General features: G+C 40.7%; 2 gene segments (V, D, J or C); both read left to right on the forward strand.

Annotated features, from left to right (window-relative positions):
* Nucleotides 1-748: 748 nt before the first annotated feature.
* On the forward strand, nucleotides 749-1,314 carry LOC122467921. The segment is given in 1 exon segment: nucleotides 749-1,314. A coding segment is annotated over 1 exon segment (426 nt).
* Nucleotides 1,315-6,350: 5,036 nt separating this feature from the next.
* LOC122467922 lies at nucleotides 6,351-7,260 on the forward strand. The segment is given in 2 exon segments: nucleotides 6,351-6,620; nucleotides 6,783-7,260. Coding segments are annotated over 2 exon segments (387 nt in total).
* The last annotated feature ends 9,900 nt before the right edge of the window (nucleotides 7,261-17,160 follow it).

Below are 17,160 nucleotides of genomic sequence, written 5' to 3' on the forward strand. Positions count from 1 at the left end.
AGTCAGATGCTTAACCGACTGAGCCACTCAGTGCCCCTTGGAATAATTTTCCGTGGAGGTGGTGACTATATGTCTTGGATTCTAGATCTCTCTGATTTTAAGAAATTGTATTTGCTTCTGCAATACAAAATGCGTGCTATCAGCTAGTTTTCCTTTGTCAGAATTTTCTTATAACTGAATTCTCACATTGTCCAACGATGCAATTTGGGAAATGGGGTCACTCTTCTCTATGATTTCCAAGGTTCTGTGTAACTCACTGAGACACTGACTCTTCTAGAAATATTCACCTTTCCTCAGTCACTAACCTACAAATTTCTCACATAACATGTTTTAAGAAAAAAAAAAACCCTTATGAGTGCATATATTGGAAATACCGTCCTTACCTCCCTGCAACGTTGACAAGCACAGTTTTGGACAGATTACTCTGCAGTCTCCCTGGGCCGCTGTGGGTGGAGTCTCAGTCCCGGGACTGACAGGGTTCAGGTGTGATTGGTGCTCAGTGATTCTGGAGGGACGTGGTGACTGTTGACAACACAACTTCTCTGGACCCAAGACTCTACACTCTTCAGAGTAGAGGTGAAGGCACGTCAGCGACCAAACAAGGAATCATGAAGAGACAGCGGGGAGCCCTGCTGGGGCTTCTGTGGGTGCTGGTTTGCTGTGAGTGGGGGCGTCCCAGACGGGGGCTGGGGAGGTTCACAGCCCGCAGTGGAGGGGGAGCTGGCACAGAACTCCTGCAGGGTCTACACCCTCAGCAGGTGTTCCCGGGAATACTCTATGGGTTTGAAAACTGCCTCAGTGGCTCTGCAGTGACTTCTTTTGTGTTTGGTTTTGTCTTTCCAAGCAGGGGTGAGAGGGATGGACGTGGAGCAGACACCTGCAGCCCTGAGCCTCCAGGAAGGAGCCAGCTCTACCCTGAGGTGCAATTTTTCCAGCTCGGTGACCTACGTGCAGTGGTTCCGACAGAACCCCGGGGGCGGCAGCCTCACCCGACTGTTCTACATAGTTTCAGGGATGAAGCAGGATGGGAGGTTGAACTGCACGGTGAACACTAAGGACCGGCACAGCAGCCTGCACATCAGGGCCTCCCAGCAGGAAGACTCAGCCACCTATCTGTGTGCTGTGGAGGCACAGTGCTCCCTGCTGCTCTGCAGCCTGTCCCCAAACTGCAGCTGGGCTCCCAGCCCAGCCTCCTCCACCAGGAAGCCTTCCTTGTTCAGCTGCATTTGCACAGCGTGCTTGGGACCATCTGGGGCTTTGCAGGCTCAAAGCTGGTGGCGGTAAACCTTGCCAATAAATTGTTTCAAAATGAAAGTGTGTATGTGCACATTGCATAAAGCATATCGGAGGGTTGTTAGTTCTTAAAATGTTTAGAATCTCTGGTTTTGGAACTTGCTGCCCCATGGGAAAGCAAAGATCCATAGGCTTTGAAATAGAAATTTAAGATAAAGGTAAGAGCTTCAATGGAGAAGAATAACATTTTCATATGAAGTTTGAACTTATCCAATGAACCCATTATTAACACAGAAGATAATTTGAAATTAATTTTCTTGTAACTTAAGATGTAGTAAGATGCATAGACCAGCATTCTGAATTATATACAAATCATGAAGTCACTTTTTAGTTTCATACATACCTTTCAAAAGTTACAGAAAACGTTAGGGAAAACAATAAAATGCTGCTGTGTAAATTTACATTTAAAATTAAATTCAGATTTACATGAAACTGAATGGTATTCAGAGTTAAATAATATATAGAGAAATTTTTCCCCTAGAAGCATCAGATCTAGATTTACGTTATTTATATTTCAACTAATTTATCATATATCTATGCTTTTTTGTCATAGCATGTAAAATACTTTTTAAGGTCTGTAATATCAGTTGCAATGACAGAAATATTTTTCTCAAAATTAAAAATTATCAGAAATTCTGTCTGTAGCATTATAGTTACCAACAATGATACTGCTTTCAATTATATTGATTAAAGTGAAGTTACTAAGAGTATAAATTTTGAGAACCTAATAAATTAATTTGGAGTAAAGCAAGGCAGAAAAATATTATTATTGTCAAGATATTACACTACCAAAGTATTATTCTATTTTTAGTGTTTGATATATTTAATAGTTTTGATATATTTATTATATTAACCTATTTTAATAGATTAATATACATTGGATTCTTTTTTTAATGTTTATATTGAGAGAGAGAGAGTGAATGGGAGATGGATAAAAGGATAGAGAGAGAGAGAAAGAATGAGAGAGAATCCCAGGCAGGCTCCACGCTCAATTTTGAGCCTAACTTGGGGCTCAATCTCACCACTGTGAGATCATGACTTGAGCCAAAATCAAGAGACAGAGGCTTAACCACCTGAGCCACCCAGGCTCCCCATGCATTTGAGTCTTAAGAAATAGAAATATTTTTGTTTTTTTGGGTATCTTACAATACACTTTCATACATTTTATATTATAAAAGACAAAATAACTTTATAGCAATACGTAGCTACCATTTACTGTGTTTTTAAATATCAATTACGAGTAGTTTCATTGGGGAATAAAAAGTATTGGGATACCATCCCACTACACAGAACCACTTCCAAGATGTGAAGATAATGCTGCAATTTACTTTATATAACTGAAAATATTAATCTTGTGACAAATGTGATTGATATTATTTAAATTAAAAAAATATACTACCACAATATTATTGTATATTGTATTTGTATTATGGAAACTTTTTTTTTCTTTTTTTTTTAATTTTTTTTGAATGTTTATTTATTTTTGAGACAGAGAGAGACAGAGCATGAACAGGGGAGGGGTAGAGAGAGAGGGAGACACAGAATCCGAAACAGGCTCCAGGCTCTGAGCCATCAGCCCAGAGCCCGACGCAGGGCTCGAACTCATGGACCGCGAGATCGTGACCTGAGCTGAAGTCAGACGCTTAACCCACTGAGCCACCCAGGCGCCCCTGGAAACTTTTTTTATTTAGCAAATTTTCTAACAATGTTTTTGCATATTGTAAATTTATGTTTTTGCTTATGTATCATTATAAGTTTTATTGTGTTTTATAAGTAGAAAGATTTTTAAAAATATTTACTTATTTTGGAAGAGAGTGAAAGAGAGAGCATAAGTGGGGGGAGGAGCAGAGGGAGAGAGAGAGAGAGAGGGAGGGAGAGAATCCCAAACAGGCTCCATGACCAGCACGGAGCCCAATCAGGGTGCAATTTGGGGCTGCATCCTTCAACCGTGAGGTCATGACCTGAGCCCAAATCAAGAGCTTAACTGACTCAGCTACCCAGGCACCCATGAACCACCAAGGCACCCTGATAAGTAAGAAGATTTTTTTAAAGAGAGCTTTCTTTATATTTTATTACATAATGTAATACTTTTTCCTGTTTTTGAAACATGGGGCCACAAATTTTCTGTTTCATTGTGTGCCACCAATTACATAGCCAGCTCTGCCTGGGAAGTTTGAACACCCAAGTTAAACTGAAATAAGGGAACTAGAAGCCAGAAAGCAATCAGGCTGTATGAGAAAGTATTTGTTGCTTTACATACATGTGAGTAAGCTCATCCACTATGGAGCCAACCCCATCTCACTGCCTGTGGTAAATTAAAAAAATATATATTTTTAATGTTTATTATTTTTTAGAGAGAGAGAGAGAGGCAGAGAGCAAGCAGGGAAGGGGCAGAGAGAGAGGAAGACACAGAATCGGAAGCAGGCTCCAAGCTCTGAGCTGTCAGCACAGAGCCTGATGTGGGGCTCAAACTCACAGACTGCGAGATCATGACCTGAGCTGTAGTCGGCCGCCCAACCGACTGATCCACCCAGGCGCCCCTGCCTGTGGTAAATTTTATACAGAGTGAATAAAGTTCCATTTTATTCCATTTTTTCCTACAGATTGAGATCCTCCCTGAACTGTCTTTGGTCTCCCAGAAGAAAAGAAAACCCAGAGAGGATCTTATCCTGAAGACTCTGTCTCTGTTTCCGATGAGGCCCTAGGATTGGTTAGGAGCAACCTCAGACCCACAAGATCACATGTGGTTGTGGAAATGGGCTTGGGGTTCCACAACGTAGGCCATTTCTCCCCATTCTCACACCAGTCCACATGGCTCACAGCCAGTCCTCAAAATATTTGCTTTGTTACATAGTATAAAAGAAATTTGGAGCTGGCAGAGTCCTTAGAAAGACTTTAGTCCACTTCATTTTACAAAACAGAGGCTGTATCCAAGATGACACTATGGAACAATTAGGTGGTCAATGAGCTGGGAAAGAAACTGGGTTTCCTCACTTCCTCTTTGGCATTCTCGCCCCTGCCTCCTTGCTGCAGGGCCATCCTGCTGGGTAAAGAGATTGTGTCTAATGCAAGCCCAGCCACTTAGATCTCTGCAGTTTGGGTCTGGGAGAGCCGTGGTCCAATCAGTTTAATCGCCTGAATGGAGCGTTGCAATTTGTATAAATGTCTGACACCTTGGGCAGGAAAGAGGACTCAGGCTGAACCACTGTTATTCTACCAGCAAACTCATCTCCCACTCACTGGTTTCCGGAAGAGGAAGCCAAAGGTGTTGGTGTCATGCTAACACCTACATGTAATTCTAAGGACTTTCCTAAAAATAGCAGATATATGTATATCCCAGGTGGACATCTCTTGAAGGCAAGATGTGAATATAGAGCATTATTAATACATTGTTATGAAATGTAATCACAGCATTGGGAGACTACGGGGGAACATTGTCCTCATGCAGCTGGCCATCCATGAAGGTATTAGAAAAAGCCTTTCCAGGTCAACACTTTTTGATGATGAGTCAGGCAATATTCAATGAAATAATCATGGGGCTATGAATTTTGCCCAGGGGATGATTATACTTGTGCTACAGCTCGTATATAGGACATTGTGCTAAATAGAGCATACTCATACTATAACGTTCAGTTCTGGACAACATAACTCAAAAGGGAAAATATTGACTTAAACTATGTGTCTCCAAGAAGAGAGAAATTCACCCAAAGAAGGATTTGGGAATTCTTTCTATGGAGGATGGATGAGTAAATAGAGGAGGATTCTTAAAATAGAGAAAATTTACATATGAAAACACACAAATATATTTACAAAGAAACTAACATGTTGATTTTGATTCTTCATGGGAGTTTTCCCTAAAGTTTTAAGGGTGTCAAATGTGGATGAGGATTATATTTATCCTGAAAAACTCCAGAGGACTAGTGAGTACAATTTCAGGAAAAGGGCTTCCACTTAATGTAGGTGAGGCAGTCTTGATTTCTCAGGGATCAGTTCTCAGGATCAGTAGGCTAATTGTACTCTGCCTCTGGGCAGCCATGGCAATATTTAGGCTTCTGTAGATTGTCTTTCTTACAGAAAATCTACAGGACTAAAAACTTTACCAATATCTTGGGGGAAATTCTCCATGGCAGTGGAGTTTGAGAGAAAAATGACAGAGTATGGAATCTGAACCAGCAGTGGTTCAGCTTGGCCAAGGCAGCAGAAATCTATGCCAGCAGAGTTGGCTCACACTTTAGAGGAACCTCCACTAAGGATTTGAGTCACTTACTGCATTTAGGACCTGGAAACCCTTTTGATATCAGAAAATAAAAACATCTGTAGAATAAATTTACATATAGCTACATGTTTTGAAACTGAAGCCCCATGTATTGTGAGAATTTCTATTCTTTCCCCCAATACTTTGCAGTACATAATCCACGTAGCAATAGGAGTAGATTTCTTATGGCATGTCAGATTTCCCATGACAAATCAACCAAGTCTATGGGTCAAATTCATTCCTAACTCATGGACTTGTTCCCCTGGTCTTTTATCATTGACATTTTTATGACAGTCATATTAACTGATGAAGATTCCGCATTTTGACTGCTGGTAATGTCACTTCTCTGGAGATTGTCAGGTCACAAGCAAGACCAGCTCAGAGGAGCAGAGTCTGAGATAAGAGAATTTGAAATATTTATTCTTTGGCTTACATGTTCCTTTTAGGAAAGTTTTTCTCCATGACAGACAAATGAGGCTGGTAGATTTGGCAGAAAGGGAAGGTTTTCTATGTTCTTTGTTTAAGACAGTGAATCATGATTCCTTCCTCGTTTCAAACATGTACACGAGGCCCATCATTGAATAAACAGCAACAGGATCTACTCTTTTGAACTTAACAGTGACTCAGTAGTGTGCAGAGGTATAAATCTTAATGTTTACATTCTTCCTGTGCATCTAGTCTCTGGTCTAGGATGTAATTTGTTTGACGTATTGTTGCCATTATGCGTCTGAGTCCCTCAGAGGCACGGGGTAGGGGAAGAAGGTTTTCCCCAGTGAGTTCAGTACAGACGTGACCACAGGAGGGTGCGCCTGAGCTGCCACAGACCAGGCGGAGGGTCCATGGTAGAGCATCTGCATGAGTAGGTCTGGCAGAAGCACAGTCGTCTTCTTATTGGCTGGTGGACACGTGGGAAACCACTCTGACTGATGCAGGAAAGAAGGGCGGGCCGGTACTAGAAGTAGCTGTGCTGGCTGGAGGTGGCAATTCTGAAAGTGATCGTAATTGTAATTGGGAGGAACCATGAGGACATCCGAGGGGGCTTTCATCACGCTCTTGTGGCTGCCGCTGCACTGTGAGTTGAGTGTTTATGAGAAACAGAGTAATTAGTGGATAGTCTTGAGAAGTCAAGACTGGCTTTACTCAGGTTTCCTCCAGGTAGTGGAGAAAAGGGGAATTCTGAAGCATAATAACGCGGGAACTGCTCTCGTTTCTCTGACCTTTTCTTTCTGCACAGGGCTCAGCCGAGGAGAGAATGTGGAGCAGAGTCCTTCCACCCTGAGTGTCCAGGAGGGAAACAGCTGTGTTATCACCTGTAGTTACTCAGACAGTGCCTCATACTACTTCCCTTGGTATAAGCAAGAACTTGGAAAAGGTCTCCAGCTCATTATAGACATTCGTTCAAGTGTGGCCAAAAAAGAAGACCAAAGACTCACTGTTTTACTGAATAAGACGGCCAAGCATCTGTCCCTGCACATCGCAGCTGCCCAGCCTGCAGACTCAGCTGTCTACTTCTGTGCAGCAAGTGCACATTGCGTCCCAGACACCTGCTGCCTGCACCCAAACCTGTGACTGGGCAGCCCCTGTCCTTTGACACAGAACTTCAAGTAGATCGTTTGTGCTATTGTTTGTCTGCAGGCGGAAGCTAATGTGTTAGACATTAAAGCATAACTGAAGACAACTGGGATCGAGATGACCCAGACAGGGTTAGAACATTTCGTTGAATCATTGCTGCTTATTGGATTTTTGAAGGGAGTTAGTAAGGTTTTACTTTGCAATTCAGGTTTAAAGCTGATTTACATTTGCTGTTCAGACTCCTGTCATACAAACAACTTCTTGGTAAATTGTCACATTCCTGTCATGCATTAGCTTTCAACTCTTATCTTTCCAGTACTGCAGATGTTGCTTTTGTTCTGTTATAAAACATTGTGTGCTAAATATAGAAAATATGTAAAAAGCCAAGTGTGAAATTGATAATTGTGTACCCAGCTAATTTATTATCAATGTTTCATTTACTCTCTTCTTAAATCCTAATGTAATTTGGATTCTGATTTTTTCCACTCAATGTTATATCCTGAATTGAGCATTCTCCTCTAACACCTGAGTTTTTTTTTGTTTTTGTTTTTTTTTTGTTTTTGTTTTTTTTTTTCAACGTTTTTTATTTATTTTTGGGACAGAGAGAGACAGAGCATGAACGGGGGAGGGGCAGAGAGAGAGGGAGACACAGAATCGGAAACAGGCTCCAGGCTCCGAGCCATCAGCCCAGAGCCTGATGCGGGGCTCGAACTCACAGACTGCGAGATCGTGATCTGGCTGAAGTCGGACGCCCAACCGACTGCGCCACCCACGCGCCCCTAACACCTGAGTTTTAATAGCTCCATGAGAGATTTTCAAGGGTCACAGTTATAATTTTAACTTCCTTACTCTTCTCTCTTTCTGGCATATTTGACAGTCCTTTCTGTGTGTTCTGATTATTTTCTTGTTGAGATAATGTGTCTTGGGATTTTCTTGAAAGCCCAGTGATGGTATGTATTTTATGTGTGTTTGAGGGAAATTAAAAGCAGAAGTGTTTTAGTCAAGAATTTGAGTGGAGAATTAGACTCTTCAAAATTTTGTTAGTATGTGTTTATATCTATACTCAAATAATTTAGAAGGGAAAGTTGTATCCTTTAATCATTTTTATATAGCACAAACTGTTTTACATAGTTGATCATCAGTAGATGTTTATTAATGAAAGAAGGAAAAGGTGAATTCTGCTATTTATTTAGAATTTTTATTTAAGCTTTGTGATTACATTAAATTTATAACTCCTAAAAGTCTTTGGTTATTGAAGAATATAGTATTTACCTGTTTATCTATGTGTTTTTCAATAAAGCTCCATTGTTTTAAGGAAAAGAAACTTATTCCTAGACACTTAATTTTTATTGTTCCTCATGACTGAAATCTTTGTGAGATATGTGGGAGTTTTTGTCATATACATTCATCATGCACCTTACTTAAGTCTTACTAGTGGATTGCAGAAGGCATTTAGATTAACATTTATTGTGTAGATAACTTGCTTCATGTTTTGATGGAATTAAACATTATTTGTGCAGGTGTTTTTAAGGTAATTCTTTTAGTGTTGAGGATAGAATCAATGTAAGGAAAGAATTTGCATAAATAGTTAATTCCCTAATTCTCCCAACCCTGCTCAAGGGCAGGGTATTTTCAAGATATCTCATATTCTTCCTAAAGATGGATATAATTGGTGATTTGGTATGGTGAGAATGATCCCTCTTGGCTGAGTTATGGTGGTCCGTTATAAGCTAACTGGTTTGTTGTTGTAGGGAAAGTCATTAGGTTAAATTAGGTTTAAAATATCTGAATAAGAAAGGTCAGTATTGTAGCCCAACATCTCAGTCAGCTTGGATTATTTGATTATATGGTTATACACCAGCTCCTGTGCAGTAGAAGGAAGGCGACCCTCGATTGGTCCATTTCCTCCAAGCCTGATAAGGAGTCAGAGGGAAGGGCAGTTTATATTTTACTGTTTTCTTTCTTCTTAAACTGAGTTAGAAGAGAGAAAGGGTGCAGTTATTCTTAGCTCAACTGCTTTCTCATACTTAGGCGAGAATGTATTCAACAGAAGAAAAGAAAAAGCTAGTCAGAGTGCAGAGTCAGTTCATAACTTAGATTCAAACATACGCAGGCTTTAAACCTTCATCGTGGTTGGCGGATTTGTTTCGTACTGCTTCTGGACAATTATCACAGGCTCAGGGGCCTAAAACAACAGAAATTCTTTCTGCCATTGTTCTGAAGACCAGAAGTTGAATTAGTTTCTCCAGGATGATATCATGATGCCAATAAGCTGTACCCTCTCCAGACGCTCTAGGGGAGACATTTTTCCTTGCCTCTTACAGCTTTGGTTGCTGCCTGCATTTTTGGCCTGTGACCACTTCACTCTAACCTCTGCTTCCATGGTTTTGTTGATTTCTCTTTTTCCTGTCGTCAAGCGTCCCTCTGCTTCCTCTTAAAAGTACACGTGTGACTACATTTAAGCCATATAAACCAGGATTATCTCTTCATCTGTGGACTCTTAATCATATCTTCAAGGTTTTGATATATTTTTTGTTTTTGTCCCCTCCTTTTTCACCTGACATTGTTAAATTTATTGTTCCTTATTTTGCCTATCACAGTTGGCAAAGCTAGTGCTTTCTTTGCCAACTGAGAAAATAATTCACAAATTAGGCAGACTCCAATCATGAAAATAGAAACCACTGCAGTTATTTTATTTTTTTAGTATTTAAAAATTTTATTATAGAATTTATATAAAAAACTTACTCTGTGGGGTACAGTTATATCTGTGAATATTGAATTAAATGTTTTTTAAAGTTTGTTTACTGACTTTGAGAGATAGTGAGTACAAGTAGGGGAAGAGCAGTGAGAAGGAGAGACAGAATCCCAAGCAGGCTCTGCACCATCAGTGCTCAGCCCAATGCAGGGCTCAGACTCACACCGTGTGAGATCATGACCTGAGCCGAGATCAAGAGTCAGACATGTAACCGACTGTGCCACCCAGGTGCCTCCTAATTTTAAAGCATACTTTAGATTCATCTAAGCATCATACAATCATGATACAGAATGACTTCATTGCTCCAGCCAAATCCCTTGTTCTGTAACTTTCTAATCACACTCTCTCCCATCCATAACTTTTTGCACACCTAGTTTGTTCTTTCATATTTTTATCTTGTGAGAGTGTCATATGAATGGAACCAGGCACTACATAGTCTTTTGATAATTCTGCGTCTTAATGGGAGGAAGTTCCTGCCACAGGCACCTGTATGATCTCTGCCTCTGAAGCCCCTCTGTTTCCTATCCCTGATTTTTTGAACTTGTAAGTTATTGTAAGAAATAATTCATCATTTCAAGTGTTTGGACTCTTTTAGAAATTAAATTTCTAGTTCCAGAAAGGAAACAGTATAGCCATTAATAATAGAGAAGTTCAATGGAGTGTTGGACCAACTCATGTATTCAGGTTAATACATTGTTCTTTATAGAAGTCTAGTTATATGAACTCTATTCTAGAATTTTCTGACATTTTAAGACAAATTTTATTGATTAAAAATCATTTTAGTCATACTATTTTGGGCATGTTTTTTTTTTTTTGACTTTTCCAGGAGTTGACGTGAAGTAACATATCCAACAAATTTATTTACCTTTGTTGCACTGATTATGGCTTTGCAGAGCTGAACTTTAGCATTAGGATGGGTATTGTCTCGAATAAAGGCCATATTCAAGTTACTTTATTAGTAAGAGAACAAAGTCAGGCAATTCTGAAATATAAAGTTTGTAAAAGGAATATATTTCTAAAGGACAGAGACAAAAGAATGGAAAGAAGAGCATGAGAATCAGTGATGTCAAACATCAAAGAGAATTCTCTTCTAAATGGCCTTGGCTGGTGTTGTCTTCTTTGTGCGATAAAGTTTGTTTGAAGTTTCTTGGGTCGGCACTCAGTTCTGTGAATGGTCTGCTTCTGCTGATTCTCTCAAGAACCTCAGTTTAAGATTCCTAATATGAGCAACATTTTCCATTTCGTCTCTGAAGGATCCATGAGGTCATAAGAGTTGGTAAATGTGTAACCAAGGATCCGTTTTTAGTAATTTATCTGCTGAACTGGTAATAAAAAGTGCCTAATAAGGTCATTTTATATATTTCATTGGGAGTCTTTCCTGAGATTTTTGTTCAGAACTGATTAAATTAAAGTCCAGAGAGCATCTGCCTGGGATGAAAGGAAGAGTGTGAAGGGTTTATTGATCGAGTTCTGTTTGTGAAGGTTGGACTATGTGCGGGTTGGGACATCTGAGCTACATGGGCTGCAGTGAGCAGTTTATGTAAAGACAGCACAGGACTTCGTGAGGGAAGGATGCAGGGCCTGAGGGCTAAGGCTAACATGTACCAGGCCACACTAGTTCCAGGGTGTCTGCTATAGTAACCCATCTCAGTTTTTTTTTTAAGTTTAAGTATTTATTTTGAGACAGAGAGATAGAGGGTAAGCAAGCCGGCAGAGAGAGGGAGAGACAGAATCGCAAGCAGGCTCAGAGCTGTCACACAGAGCCCAAGGTGGGGGGGCGGTGGAAGGGGCTCAAACTCACAGACTGTGAGATCATGACCTGAGCGGAGATCAAGAGTTAGATGCTTAACTGACTGAACCACCCAGGCACTCCCCACCCCCCATTTCACTTTTAACATTCCATTTGTTGTTCCACTATAAGAGAAGATTGGAGGTGGGGATGATAGCAGAGGTGAATTTTCTGTGTGAGGGCAAACCTTACCTAATTGTCCCAGAGAAACTTGCTCTGCTATAGAGAAATTAACAGAAATGGCACAGGTAGTAAACACAAAGTCCACTTGATATTTAACTCTTTTTTTGTGTGATTGTTGTGATTTTCTGATAGGAGAGTGCTCAATCCATGTCATAAATGAAATGCTGTAACTAGTACACACTCATGGCTCCTGGAGGAAATGCAATTGTGTAAGTTCCTTATGGAGATACTCAAATGCTTCCTTGGGACAGAATTCCAGACCATATTCCAGCTTTCCAGATTTTATGGGATTTTTCTGGTTCCAAGACAGGCATGAACAGCCCCATGTTGATTGTCCTAGAGAGTTTCCGTAGCAGTGTTTGTTTCATGTTGCAACCAATTGTCCCTTCTGTGATGCGTGGTCTCTGCAGAGTTTTACAAGTGTTCGGTGGAGATCATTTGGCTCCACCACGCAGCTGTCCTGGCTTTGCTATATCTTGTTCTCATGGATCCAGCAAGTCAAACATTTTTAGATTCTTTACAAAATTGGTGCCAAGTTTTCTACATCTAAGATGGAATTGTTGAACTTTTCCATGGATTTGTCTTTTTGTGTTGTAAGAGGTGCTTGCATAAGAACCTTGGTTAGAAAAGTGTGTTCAGTACAATGACTGCCTCACTTTTCCTAGCTCCTACAGTGTGTTTTGATTAAAGACTTGGTCTTTATGACAAAATTATTTTAATGTTTATTTATTTTTGAGAGGAGAGAGAGACCGTGAGATAATGACCTGTGCCAAAGTTCAACGCTCAACCGACCAAGCCACCCAGGTGCCACTATGACAGTTTTTGAATAGCATGAAGACATCCAATACTTCATGTATTTGCTGTCCCTTTCTGAAGGTTGCATGAGAGGGTTAAGAAATGTTAAAAAGTTAAGAAACCTCATTGTCTTCATAGTATTTGGAAGCTGTGAAGGACATTAAAAGCATATTCACTGACACTGACTACATAAGTTTTTGTAAATTGACATGCCCTAGAAATATCTACTAGTTCAGCCACTAGAATTAATATCGCTTCTGCTAAATGATGGGATTTTATACAGGAGTCTGGAGTGGTCATTGCATGACAAGTGTGGTATTGTCTCTTTCAATGTTTAAGATAATATGATTAAAGGGGCGCCTGGGTGGCGCAGTCGGTTAAGCGTCCGACTTCAGCCAGGTCACGATCTTGCGGTCCGTGAGTTCGAGCCCCGCGTCAGGCTCTGGGCTGATGGCTCAGAGCCTGGAGCCTGTTTCCGATTCTGTGTCTCCCTCTCTCTCTGCCCTTCCCCCATTCATGCTCTGTCTCTCTCTGTCCCAAAAATAAATAAACGTTAAAAAAAAAAATTAAAAAAAAAAAAAGATAATATGATTAAAAATCTATTGACTCAGAATCTGGTCTAAGAGTCTGCAAAAGATTAAACCTGGACATGGACACTTCTTGGGTGACAGAAGCACAATCATGAGACTCCCTTCATTGGGAAATGTGTTAGAGTTGAATAATAGGAGGAGAAATTAACAATATTTCACATTTACTCGGCCAGCTGGTAGAAAAATGTTAGGTGTTTTCAGAGAGTTATAGTCTATCTCTTAGCAGGACAGTTGTACTGTATGTGGTTCCAACATATTTCATGGAGACTGTAGTACAAACTCTGAAGATGCTTCAACCAACTTAGCTGAGGCAACAATGATTTTGAGATAAGGATGTTAAGCCTTGGCTACTCTTTCAGGAGACAGACAATGATAGGCAATAGATCTTTGCAGTTTGCCATGATGTTGAGGAGTATCCCTAGGGCACACCCTTCCTTTTTTTTTTTTTTTTTTTTTTTTTTTATTGCTGGAAGCCAAGCTATCCAACTAGCCTGATGGGAGGGCCAGGGCAGTGGACGGATCAGGACTGCATGGCTGCCCACTGAAAGTGAAGCTTCTTGTACTCCTGCTTTTATGTAATTTGGCCTTAGCATAGGTCAGGGCAGCCCCCCTACCAGTGAAAGTACCTGGGGATTTGTCGGTTGGGGAATTGCCCACGATAGGCCCCCTGGGTAAAGAACCATCGAGGAAAGAAATAAGATTCTGCAGAGAAATTATAAGGCCCTACATCTAGCCGCCACCCCCTACAAAGACTCCTCTATCTAACGGAAAGATAGCCCCATATATTTCCCAGCCAAGGAGGGGATAAATGCGTTCAAAATCCTCACTCCAGCAACAAAGGAATGTATCCATGGATACAAGTTACTCCAACCCCTAGGCCCACTTGGCCCCCCAGGAGGCATTCCAGATGATGATTGGACCTGGTGGGTTAAGGTACAGAATGGTTCATTAGTTCCTAGGTATACATTGTCTCTCTGGGAGCACATAAGGCGTGGGTTCCCAGGGCCCTCTTGGGTCCCTCCCAGCACCCCAGACCAAAGTGAATACTTTTGTTCCTTGTACCACAAATTCTTCAAAGAAACATTTAAGAAGTCATGTCCTGGAGGGAGGAGCCAAGATGGCGGAAGAGCATGGAAGCTTTTTGTATGTCTCGTGTCTGTGAAATACAGCCAGACCAACACTAAACCATCCTACACACCTAGAAAACCGATTAGAAGATTAACACAACAATCTGCACAACCTGAACCACAGAATTCAGCAGGTACGTGACACAAAGAGCTGAACTTGGGGAGCAAGAAGCCCCAAAAGGTAGGGAATCACTTTTGCAGATGGAGAGAAGACAGAGACTGGGGAGGGGGGGAGAATATGGGAAAAGCACCCCTCCCCAAAAGCAGGTGGAGAGAAAGTGGACAATTGGAAATGGCCACAGGGACTAAACTAAAAAGGGAGAAAGGAGAAAGGAGAAGGTTTAAATGCCATTAAGGCTGTAAACAAAGGGAGCTCAAAGGCTGCAACTCCGCAGCTCCCTACCTGGTGATGCTCTGGTGGGAAGGGCGAATCCTCAGGAACAGAGTGGGGTCCGGGAGGTTCTCGCGGGCCACACTGGGAAAAGCGGTTCCACTGCTGGAAGGACGTTTGGTAGAGACGGTTGAAGCCACCTGGTCCCAGCAGACCCCATAAAACAGCCACATTCGCTGGTGCTGGAACAAGGTCGTTAAGGTGAAGCCTGGTGCCAGATGTGTGTTGCGATTTTCCATGGTCCCTGAAACGCTGAGGCTACACTGTCTCGCGAGTTTTGGGGGTGGCGGGCTGGCACCTGGCCGCAGTCTTGGGGCACCGGCAACAGCAGGGTCCAGTGGGCGTTCCTGGGTACAGCTGACATTTGGCCATCACTCATTTGGCCATCTCTCGGTGAGACCCTCTTGCAGAGGGGCGGAGCGGGTCAAAGCCACAGTCTTTCAGAAGTAAGGGGCCAGGGAAAACAGCCGCATCTGAGACAAATTTGGGAGAGAGGTACTGCCTGGGGCCTGGTCACGGAGAGTGGAAAAGCGGGGAGTGGACGAGAGCTGAAGACGGAGGACCGGTGCGCGACTGCTGATCCGGGAGAACAGACCGGGTGGCTGGGTGGCACCATTTTCACCACTCCCACGCATGCACATGCGCACTGAACAGCACCGCAACAATCCACCCACGTAGGCTAGCAGCGCCATCTAGGGGAGAACGGAGCTGTTATATCGAGCCCTGCCCAACTGGAGCAACTTCGCTCTTCAAGAACACAAACCTCACCGCTGGCGTAATTTATGGACTATAAAGAGCTACATGGACTGACCTCTAGGGGAAAACGAAGCAATTTCAGTCCTACCTCAATCTGTTAGCTGGTTCATCTATTCAAATTTTTTTTCTCTCTTTCTCCTTTTCCTCTTTTACAATTCCTTTCTTTTTCTTGAATACAGAAAGAGAAAAAACTCATTTTTATTTTCAATTTTTATTTAAAATATGTGTCTTTAATTTTTATTACTATATTTTTTACTTTTGTGTAAATTTTTTCAAATTCTACTTTGCTTCCATCATTTAATTTTAGTCTACTTCAGTGTACTCACCTTTTCAAATTTTCAAACAATTTCCTTTTTCTTTTTCATTTCTTTTCTTTTTCTTGAATGCAGAAAGAGAAAAACTTCATTTTTACTTTCGATTTCTTTTAAAAATATTTTTAATTTTTTTTACTATATTTTTGGCTTTTATGTAAATTTTTTCGAATTCTATCTTACTCCCATCATTTTATTCAGTCTACTACAGTGTATTCACTTTTTCAAATTTTCAAATGATTTCTTTCTTTTCGTCTTTTTTCTTTTTTAATCTTTTTTCTCTTTTTCATTTATTTTTTCTTAAATACAGAAAAAGAAAAATTTCGTATTTCTTTTTAATTTTTATTAAAAATATTTTTCTATATTTTTCTACTACATTTTCTACTTTTGTGTATTTGAGTCTACTTTAGTGTATTCATTCTTTTCAAATTCTCAAACGATTTCTTTTTTTTCTCCCCCCCTCCCTTTTTTATTATTTGTTTGTTTGTTTCTCTAATCTGTCAAACCACTTTCTACACCCAGATCAAAACAAACCTAGGACCTAGCATCATCTATTCAATTTTCGTGTGGGTGTGTTTTCAATTTTCAATTTTAATATTTTTTTAAGTTTAATTTTCTTTTTAATTTCAATTTTTCTACCTCATTAATTCCTTTTCTCCCTTCAAAATGATGAAACGGAGGAATTCACCCCAAAAGAAAGAGCACAAAGAAACGACAACCAGGGATTTAACCAACACAGATACAATAAGATGTCTGAACGAGAATTTAGAATCACGATAATAAGAATACTAGCTGGAGTTGAAAATAGATTATAATCCCTTTCTGCAGAGATAAAAGAAGTAAAAAATAGCCAGAATGAAATTAAAAATGCTATAACTGAACTGCAATCATGGATGGATGCAGCAGTGGCAAGGATGGACGAGGAAGAACAGAAAATCAGTGATATAGAGGACAAACTTATAGAGAATAACAAAGCAGAAAAAAAGAGGGAGATGAAGGCAAAAGAGCACGATTTAACAATTAGAGAAATCAGGGACTCATTAAAAAGGAACAACATCACAATCATAGGGGTCCCAGAGGAGGAAGAGAGAGAAATAGGGGTAGAAGGGTTATGTGAGCAAATTAGAGCAGAAAACTTTCCTAACCTGGGAAAAGACACAGACATCAAAATCCAGGAAGCACAGAGGACTGCCATTAGATACAACAAAAAACGACCACCAACAAGGCATATCATAGTCAAATTAACAAAATACTCAGGCAAGGAGAGAATCATGAAAGCAGAAAGGGAAAAGAAGTCCCTAACCTACAAGGGAAGACAGATCATGTTTGCAGCAGACCTATCC

This window comes from Prionailurus bengalensis, chromosome B3 (genome assembly GCF_016509475.1).
Source record: "Prionailurus bengalensis isolate Pbe53 chromosome B3, Fcat_Pben_1.1_paternal_pri, whole genome shotgun sequence".
Taxonomy (NCBI): domain Eukaryota; kingdom Metazoa; phylum Chordata; class Mammalia; order Carnivora; family Felidae; genus Prionailurus; species Prionailurus bengalensis.